This window comes from Phocoena sinus, chromosome 10 (assembly GCF_008692025.1).
Source record: "Phocoena sinus isolate mPhoSin1 chromosome 10, mPhoSin1.pri, whole genome shotgun sequence".
NCBI lineage: Eukaryota > Metazoa > Chordata > Mammalia > Artiodactyla > Phocoenidae > Phocoena > Phocoena sinus.
This window is the reverse complement of record NC_045772.1, coordinates 4,782,876-4,793,325: the sequence shown is the minus strand read 5'-3', so window position 1 is coordinate 4,793,325 and position 10,450 is coordinate 4,782,876. Positions and strand designations below refer to the sequence as shown.

Below are 10,450 nucleotides of genomic sequence, written 5' to 3'. Positions count from 1 at the left end.
AAGGAATTTCTTCAAGGTGATGGAAATGACAACACATTGAAACCTGGATGTTTAGGAGGTAATAAAGAATGTTGGAAACCATAAATGTCTGGGTTATAGAAAAGAGTACTTTCCCCTCTTAATTTAGAAGAAGTAAACAGGATTGTTTGAAGCAAATATATATAATATTGTCTGATAGGATTTATAATATATGTGGGCGTAATACATATGACAGCTGTAGCACTGAGTACAGCAGCAAGGGACTTATATTATTTCAAGGTTTCTACCTTTTACGTGAAGTGGTACAATGTTAATCCTAGGTAAAGTGAAAAGGTAAGGATGTAAATTACAATCCCGAGAACAGCTACTAAAAAATAATGCGAAGAGATATAGCTTTAAAAATAGATAAGTTAAAAGTGACTTCTTAAAAATACTCAGAAACGTTTAAATAAGGCAAGAAAGGATAAACAGGAGGAAAAAAACCACAGGGGACAAAAGGAAAAAAATAATATAAACGGTAAACCTCAATCCATCTGTGTTGATAAAATTATCTCTAGTGTTAATGTACTAGACTCTACAGTTAAGGGGCAGATATTGTCCAAATGGATAGAAAAAAAAAAAAAGGGCATAACTACATGCACTTTAAAGATAGGTCAAAAGTAAAGGGATGCAAAAATATACACCATGCATACAGCGAGCGTCAGAAGTCTGGGGTGTCTATATTAATAATAAATAGGCTTTAAGACAAAGAATATTACTAAACATGGGTGACCTTTTATAATGATTAAATGGTCAATTTATTTAGAAGACGTAACTATCATAAATATGAATGTACCTGATAATATAACTTAAATACATAAAGCAAAAAGCCCACAACAGAGTTAAGGGATTTCCGTAATTGTAGTTGGAGATTTTAGTACTATATTTGCATCAACTGAAAGATGAACTAGATAAAAAGTTGGTAAAGTCATAGATAGTCTGAACAACACTACCACCACCTTGGCCTAACGGACCTTTATAGAGTGCTACACTCACCAACAGAAGAATATACAATCTCGTCAATTGCACGTGATATAATCACCAATATAGACCAGATTCTGGGACATAAAACAAGTCCCAATAAATTTAAAAGAACTGAAATCATGTGAAGACAACAATGAAATCAAATTAGTAATAAAAATCATATCTAGGAAAAACCTAAATGTGTGAAAAAAATTCTGGGAAGAAAAAGGAGCCACATTTCTAAAGAATCCATGTGTCAAAGTAGAAATCATAATGGAAGAGAGAAAATAATTTGAACTGAGCAGTAATGCAAAATATCGACAATTGGGAAACAGAGATAAAGCAATACCTAGAGGGAAATCTAAATGCTTATTTTAGAAATAAATAAAAATAAAAAAGAACAGTCTAAAATCAATGACTAATGTTCTACCTTAAGAAACTATACATACGGGCAGACTTCGGAAATATTGTAGGTTTGGTTCCAGACCACTGCAAAAAAGTGAATACTGCGATAGAGTGAGTCACATGAACTTTTTGGTTTCCCAGTGCATATTGTTTGCACTGTACCATAGTACGTTAAGCGTGCAGTAGCATTATGGCTAATGAAACAATGTACATACCTTAATTTAAAAAATACTTCATTGCTAAAACGTGTTAACCATCCTGTGAGCCGTCAGTGACTCATAGTAGTAACATCAAAGATCACTGATCACAGATCACCGTAACAAATATAATAATAATGAAAAGTTTGAAATACTGTGAAAACTATCAAATGTGACACAGAGACACGAAGTGAGCAAATGCTGTTGGAAAAATGGTGCTGATAGACTTGCTCGATGCAGGGTTGCCACAAACCTTCAATTTGTAAAAAAAAAATGCAATATCTGTGAAGTGCAACAAAGCAAACTGCAATAAGGCAAGGTCTGCCTGTATATATATTTGATGCCACCCTTTGGACACAGCTGGTTATCCAGGAGTGGGGTCCTCAACCTACTGGGCCTATTTTACATATATATACACAAATCAGTAGAAGGAAGAAAATGATAAAGAATGAAATAATAACAAAAAATAGACAACTACAGAGAAAATTAACAAAACCAAACTCTACTTCTTTGAAAAGATAAATAAAATTCATGAACCCCTAGCCAGATATATTAAGATAAAATAAACCACAAATTAAGAATGAGAAAGCAATGATCACTTTAGAATCTACAGAAGGTAAAATGATAATTAAAATATTATGAGAAACTTTATGCCAAAAATTCAAAATATGTGAGATGAAAAATTCCTTGAATAATTCAACTTAACTGAAAATGACACAAAATGAAACATAAAATCTGAATAGTCTTGTATATTAAATACGTTGAAAGTAAAAATAAAGTCTTCCCACAATGAAATTCCTGGCCCAGATGGCTTCACTGGTGAATTCTGACAAATATAAAGATGCTCTTTCAGAAAATAGAATACTTTCCACTTGTTTAATAACATAATTTGACAGACATTGCAAAGCAAAGAAATCTATAGTCAATATCCCTCACAAACATAAATACAAAAATACTTAACAAATATTAGTAAATCAAATAAAGCAATATAAAACAGATACTACGTCATGACCACATAGAGTTTATCCCAAGAATTCAAGGTTGGTTAAACATTGAAAATTGATATAACTCGCTGTATATAGAGAACAATGGAGAAAATCCACGTTTTTAACTAAATGTAGTATAAGCACTTGACAAAATTTACTAAACATTCATGATTAAAAACGAAATCTAAGCAAACTAAGAATAGAAGAGAAATTCCTCTTTCTATTAAATAACATATGTAATGGTCAGACTGTTGAAACTTCTTCCCTAAAATCAGAAACAGGACAAGGATGCTTACGCCCACCACTTCCATTCAAATTATATTGGAGGTCCTAGCTATTGCAATAAGGCAAGAAAAATAATAGGCATAAAGATTGAAAAGAGAGAAGTAAAACTGTCTCTATTTGCAGGTGACATAATTGTTTATGTAGAAAGCCACGAGGGGTCTACCAAACAGCCATGATAACTAATAAGTGATTTAACATGGTTTCAGGGTATAAGGTGTTCAACCAGGAAACAGAAACCACACAATAATTTTAAAAGGAAAAGTTTGGTATAAACAATCACTAAGTGTAACAGGGAAGTAACTATGAAGGTATAAAGTGACCCCTAAAGAACAGTGCAAGAGAGTACCCAAGGAAGGGACACCTGGAAGGAAAACACCGCTCTCCAAGGCTAGGATTCAGACCCCTTTGGAAAAGTGTGGTTGCAGCCTTCTGGAGGCTGAAGTTTGCTGTGTTGCCTGGGCAGAGCTGATCCACCGTCACTGGATATGCTGGAAACACCCCGAGGGTTGCAGGTAAGCTGAAGCTGGTGGGTGCCCATACAGAGGGAATTGGGGCTTTAAATACTTCTCTAAGTTTAAAAAAATAAAAGAGATGGCTCCCAGGTACTCCAGCTTACATGGACCTTGAGTGCTAGATGCTTCTTTCCTGATGGTGTCAGTGAAATTCCTGGGGAGCTCTCTCCCTGCATGGCTTGGGTCGTGTGGCCCATCCTTTAACAAAACAGCATAGCTGGGGTGGCCCCGGCAATCTGAGTTTCAACCAGCCCCTCAGATGATTCTGATTCCCACTCAGGTTTGAGAACTGCTCCCCTAGAATTACATTAAAGGCATACCTTATCTCCAAGTTTTGGATAATTTTTCTTGATCCCCCAAAAAACTGGTCAAATTACATTTTGGTAGTATTTGGCCAAACCCATTCACGTCAGTGCCGGAAAATGTGTTAATTAACACATATCAGCCTCCTTGTGAAACTTACAGTTTAGAGACATACGTTTTTGGTGAACTGCTAAGGCCAGAGAATTTCCTTCCGTCTGGAAATTTTGTGAGGAATCTAGGGTTGCATTTTCAAACCCATCAACTTTGGCTAATGCTGGACACAAGTTTACTTTGGACCCACCCTCCTCGACTTCTCTCTCATCTGCACACATGTACACACGTGCATACAGAGAGCAGTCTGCTTCTAAACGTTTAACCACTGGCTCTCCAGGAATGTAAAGCCCCGATTTGTGGCATTTGCAATTTCCATGGTGTAAATACTCCCACCATGGCCAATTATAAACTATCAACATGAAGTCATGGACTTCCCTGGTGGTCCAGTGGTTAGGACTCTGCCCTTCCACTGCAGGGGCCACAGGTCGATCCCTGGTTGGGGAACTAGGATCCTGCCTACTACACAGTGAGGCCAAAAAAAAAAAAACCAAAACAAAACCATGAAGTCAGTGAATGAGGATTTGGAAGAGACGCACACAGTGATTCTCTGGGGCTGGCGCGAGCCTGCTCTGGCCCCAGTGCCGTACTTCCAGAGGTGGCCCGTCCCTGGCTGGGCCTCCCCTCCACTTCCGGTCAGTGCCTCCGCGGCACCAGAGCCCCCAGCAGTGGAGGCCGTGGGGACAGCTTCTCCTGCTGAGCTAACTCCAGGTGTGGGAGAAACCGGGGGTAGAAGCACATCTGCACACACCCTCTGGAGCCAGCCTTCCTCAGCCTGGTTTTCTCACCCCGCAGGGACGTGCGGGCTGCTACTAGCACCAGTGGATCTCTGTCACCTGACAACAGTAGGGACCCGTTCGGAGCTGCCCCGCCGGTAGGTGGGAGTCCTTCCGTTCTGTTTGGAAACCAGGGATCCTTGGGGGTGGGTGCTGGGGCCTCGTCACGCAGAAGGTGGCCAGTGGATGTAGCAGCAGCTACGGTCCGCACCCAGCGCTCTGTGGGTCCTCCCAGGGGGCGGAGCAGGCAGGACAGGGTGTGCACGGTGTGGCCCGGAAGGTGGTCTCACACCACTCTAGGATGGCAGCCACCTACTCAGACTTCTCCCCAGGACGCCCTGGGAGTCCCTGGGGGAGCCCCCAGTCACAGTCAGAGCTGCTGCTCAGGGGAGGGCGGGACATCGAGCTGGGGACCAGAAACCACCCAGCGGCATCCCCAGAAACTGCAGGCACTGTGCTCGGGGAGCCATGGGGGAGTCTGAGAGATGGGTTGGGGGCAGAGCAGAGTTTAGTTAAGAAACCCTGCCCACCCCCACCCCCCCCGCCGTGGGACACGCAGTCTGGGCTGAAAGGGTGGGGAAGGGCAGTGTGTGTCAGTAGTACTCCGCTAGCCTGTGCTCCCTCATCTGTCCCCTCACGCCTCGGTGGAGTCACCCAGAGGCCAGGTCGCCATCTGCAGCCCCAGACTGGCCCGCTAGCCGGCTCAGGAGCGCGCACGCATGCATCTTGGTTGGGGTGGCCTCCAGCCAGCCACAAAGGCCCCACGATGTGCCCAGTGTCCGGTGTCCAGAGAGGCAGAGTGGCCGGGAACCACCACCTGGGATAAAGTCACCTGCTGGCCGTGTGACCTGGGCGTGTCCCTTTAGGTCCCTGTGCTTCAGGTTCCCTGGGAGGGGCTGACGTGTCAGAGCAGGTCCGAGGAAGAAGCCAGGTGGGGTGGGCACGCGGCAAGTGGTCAGGGAACAGGCTCCTCGGCAGGGTGACATCATGGCCTCTCCACTCTGCGGGCTCTGTGGGGATGCACGAGGCAAGGGGGGCAGCCCTGGGTGGTCCCGGGGGGCAGAAGCCGCAGGGAAGCTGCTTACAGACACCCTATGGAAAGGTGTCTGTTATGGGTTGAATTGTGTCCCCCTGAAAAGAAGTTGAAGTCCTAACCCCCCAGTATTTGTGAATGTGACCTGATTTGGAAATAGGATGACTAAGTTTAAGTGAGATCATTAAGGTGGATCCTTATCCGACTTGTTCTTATGAAAAGGGGAAGTTTGAACACAGACATGTGCACAGGGAGAAGGCCATGTCAGGTGGAGCAGAGACGGGGTGATGAGTCTGCGGAAGCCAGAAACAGATTGTGTCCCACAGCCTCAGAAGGAACCAGCCCTGCTGCTACCCCTTGATCTCGGACCTCCAGTCTCCAAACTCCCTGCCTTCACGAAGTGGCCAAAACCATACGAAGGTGACTCGTAGGTTATGAAAGTCTCAGGAATCAGAGCAGGGAAGGAGAGAAAACGCCAGGTCTTGTTGAGGGAGCCTGGGGACAGCTGCACTGGGAGGGGGCTGTGGTCATGTCCCCAAGCAAGTGAGGGAGACAGCTGGGGAGGAGCAGGCGGGTGAGGACACAGCACGTGCAAAGGCCCTGTGGTGGGAGCAGACCCAGTGGGTTCCAAGTAGCACCCAGAGGCCACGTGGCTGGAACAGAGCCGTGAAAGTGGAGCAGAGCAGGAAGGGAAGCTGAAGGGGAGGCAGGTCCTGTGGCCTTGGGCACTTCAGCTTCTGCTGAGCAAGGAGGGGTAGCAGGGTTTAACAGAGGCCGTCTGCCGTCACACTGGCTTCCGGGGGAAGGGGAAGGTGACCATGCGGTAATCCAGGGGAGAGGATGGCTGAGACCCAGGTGGTGGTGTGGGTGGTGAGACATGGGCACATCCTGCTAATATTCTGAGGGCACAGCTGACAGATGGCCAGTGGCCAGGGGTGGAGGTCCAACCCACATCTTAGGAAGGCTGAATCCCCCCAGGATGGGGTAGGTGAGGGAGGGGCTGGCTTGGTGGAGACCGAGCCGTTTGAGATGTCTGCTGACATCAGTGGGGCTGGCCGTGGGCAGCTCGAGTCCACGGCAGAGGTCAGGGCTGGAGATGAAGACCTGGGAGCCACCGGCACAGAGACAGAAAGCCAGGAGGCTGGACAAGGCCAGTGAGAATTCAGGACTGGAGGGAGCACAGACCCGGGGTCCACAGCGTTCAGTGATCAGGTAGAAAGGCTGGAGCAGTCCGACTCTGTTACCTGGGCCGGGGGGGACAGGACCCCCACTGGGGGCTCCAGGGGGCCGTCGCTTTGTATCCAGTCCCATTCTCTGGCCACAGCTGGTCCAGCGGTGGGCTCCTCTCCCCGCTGGGCCAACCCGAGGTGTCTGCACAATGTCTGGAGCAAGGATGCAGGGGGTCCGGCTTCCCAGTTGGGCTGTTCCCAGTTTGACTAAGCCCCAGGGCGGTTGTGGGAGCTTGGTACTGCCCGGGAGGCAGAGAAAGCGGTCACATTGATGCTGAGAGGGGGCCGTGTGGACTCCACACAACACCTGGCCTGGGTTCTGGTACTCGCAACCATCACTCCTGGCCCTAACAGGTGCGCCTGCACCTCCCGGGGCTGGGGGATCTGTGCGTGGAGGGCGCCCCAGAGCTCTCTCCTCTCTCCCTCCCTCCCTCCCTCCCTTGGGGTGGGGACCTGATCAGGAGGCAGGACCCTGATTTTCAACCTCTCCAACTCCCACCTCCCTGCCCCATGTGCTCCCAGAGGCCTCTCTGTTGAAGGCAGGGAAACAAACCACAGGGCTTTGAAATCATCCATCGAGTTTAATGCATCGTACAGAAGGAAAACTACATTGGCATATTTAAGACAAACACTTTTTTCTCTAGTCCCACTATCCATCGGACGGTCCTCCTTGGTCCAAAAAACTAAGTCTCAAGACACATTGGCAGCTACCCCTCCCGGGTCCAACCTTTCATATCTTCCCGTTACATTTTTTTAAAAATTTAATTCAATCCATCCAAGAAGAAAAACCAACCAACAAAAAAAGGAACCTGAAGACATTTACATCGCAAGCCACGCGGTAATGCGTAATTGGCATCTAGAGTAACCAATATATAAGACGTGTGTCTCACAGTTCACTTTGTTCATCAATAAAAGAATATAAAAATCTTGTTCAACCCAGTGTTAAGTGTATTAAAATAGATCTGTATCGTACAGCACAGTTTCTCCCGGAGTCGTGAAAATGACAGGAGGGACCATGGCAGTCTGTGGGATTCCGGCCAGCCTCCTTGCTCTGCACCTGGCAGCGTGCGTGCATGCGTGCCTGGGGCCACGTGTGCACACGCACACGTATGTTCAACGCAATTCGGCACCGTGTGATGTGCTGGGGGTGGGAGTCCTGTGGCTCCCGGATGCTCAACCTGTTGTGCTAAGTCCCTCGGGACTGGAGAAGCCAGTGGGCGTGACAAGCCCGCACGGCCCATGCCGGATGCAGGGCGGCGGGCACCCTTCGCTCTCACGGAGACAGCAAGAGGGACCCTTCAGTCTCCCGAGGCCACTGCCCTCTCTTCCTCCCCCTCCCCCCACTTCTTAAAAAACCCTCTGGGTCCCTCCAGTTTGGCGGCTCCCCCGCCCGAGGGGTTTTCCGTTCATCCTGGCAGCAGAGACCCCTGTGAACAGGAACAGAAGTCACCAGGTGTCCCCTTCACGTTAAATATCTCACAATAAAAACGCCATACAAAAATGTAAAGTTAGTTTTTGGCATAGTGTCTGTACTGGCAAGAAAAGAGGAATGGAATACTATCTCGGCTCTTCAAAAGGAGGAAAGAAAAGGCTTCAGTCGTTAAGTTGAACGATTCAACCCAAAATAGAAAACCTGCCAAACGCCTCCCTGGCGTGGCTGCAGCCCCATCTCTCGCCCAGAAACTCCATGAGGAAAAGACATCGAGGGCAAGATGAGTCCAAAAAGTCAGCGGAGGAGGGAGGCGCACGGCGAGGGCGCCCCCAAGCCCGGGGGGCAGACGGAGGCCTGGCTGGGCCACAGCAGCGTCCCCTGGGGAGCTTCCTTCGAGTTAAACAGCTGCGATTCTGAACGCTAATAACACTGACAACAGGGATGGGCGTTCTGGAAGGCCTGGCGTGAGCCCGATGGCCCCGTGAGGGCGGGCGGCTGAGTCTACCTAGATTTGCTACCCGCCTCTCGCCCCAACTAGCTCTACTACTTGGCTACGTCGTGTCCTCAGCTCCCCTCCCACAGGGCACCTCGGCCCTTCTCTCTCCCGCGGGGGTGGCACGAGGCCCAGGAGACAGCTGTGTCCAGAAGCCGGAGGCCCGGGCAGCCCCCCAACAGCAGGGAGTTGACTCTGTGCCCCAACCTGGCTTCCGGGCACCCCATCTGACCTGGAGGGCGCAGGACTCCATGCCCACCCATCCTGGCTCTAGGACTCTCACTCAGCTGCTTCTCCCTTCTTTCTTGTCTCTGGTTTTATTTTTGTCTGAAATTCATAGTGTGTATGAATTAGGGCTGACAGAACCCTCAGGTCTTGCGAACAAGGTCCCAGTGACTTTCCGTGGGTGTGAAGACGGGTCCCTTGGGGTCAGTTGTGCCCCGGGGGGTGCTGGAGGGCAGAGTGCATGGCCGCCGCTGAGGGCTTGGTCCAGGGCCCGGCCAGCAGCGGGGCGGGGCTGGTGGTCGTCATGGTGACCTGGAGCATCTGCTCGCCCTGTATCAGTCTCAGGAGGGCCCTCAGGCGGTCCAGGGACGACTGGGTGCCCCTCTGCTGGGCCAGCAGGCTCGTCTTAAGCTCCAGGCATTTCTGTCAGGGAGGAGGGTGTCAGAGAGAAGGGTCTCAGAATTCAGTGACACAAGCCACCTGGGGCAGCCACCCCTCAGCGCTTTCTCGGAAAGCCCCTCCCTTCCACCGCAGAGGCTGAAAGAAGCCAGGAAGAGGGCCTCACGCACACCAGGCAGAAGCGAAAAATGGAATTAAACGGCAGCCAGGCCCACAGGAGTCTTGTTTTAGACATTCAGGGCTGGAAATGATGTACCTGTGCAGGAGTGTGGGAACGTTCTGCCTCGTGGTTGTGAGGCTGCCTAGCTGACCACATCTACCTCTGCTGCTGGAGGAAGCTCCGAGCCTGTTTCGGCTCAAGTGCAGCCCTGTAGAAGACCTTCAGGCCGCTGGCCAGTTTTCTGCTCTTCCTCTTGCCTGCTGTATTCATGGGTTTTTCTAGGCTTTTATATATCATAGCGACACAGTGAAGTGGTTAAGGACAGACGCCTCGAGTTAGAGTTTTAATTATTTGCTGCCCGGGCAAATAAACTCCTTGAGTCTGAGTCCCAAACTCTAAGAATAATCACAGAGCCTCTTCATAGAGTTATGGACAGGATTAAATGGAATACTACATTTAAAGAGTTTTACCAGTTGCTGTTACCAACATCACCACCACCACCACCACCACCACCATCATCACTTCCATCACCACCACCACCTCATCACCTCCATCACCACCACCACCACCACCACCACCACCACCACCACCACCATCACTTCCATCACCTCCATCACCTCCATCACCACCACCACCACCACCATCACTTCCATCACCACCACCACCTCCATCATCATCGCTATCATCACCACCACCTCCATCATCACCACCACCACCTCCATCACCTCCATCACCACCACCACCACCACCACCACCACCACCACTTCCATCACCACCACCACCTCCATCACCTCCATCACCACCACCACCACCACCACCACCACCACCACCATCACTTCCACCACCACCACCACCTCCATCATCATCGCCATCATCACCACCACCATTATCGTCACCTTGTTTATCACCACTCTACAGAGAAG

General features: G+C 49.1%; 1 protein-coding gene across 2 annotated transcripts in view; it reads right to left on the bottom strand.

Moving 5' to 3' along the window:
• Positions 1 to 7,385: 7,385 nt before the first annotated feature.
• Positions 7,386 to 10,450, bottom strand: part of PHF21B (PHD finger protein 21B) — a 96,963-nt gene continuing 93,898 nt past the window's right edge. For both annotated transcript variants that reach the window (XM_032644155.1, XM_032644156.1), the window contains one exon: positions 7,386 to 9,391. In XM_032644155.1, the coding sequence (XP_032500046.1) occupies positions 9,173 to 9,391 (219 nt within the window). In that variant the 3' untranslated portion in view covers positions 7,386 to 9,172. The remainder of the gene's footprint in view (positions 9,392 to 10,450) is intronic.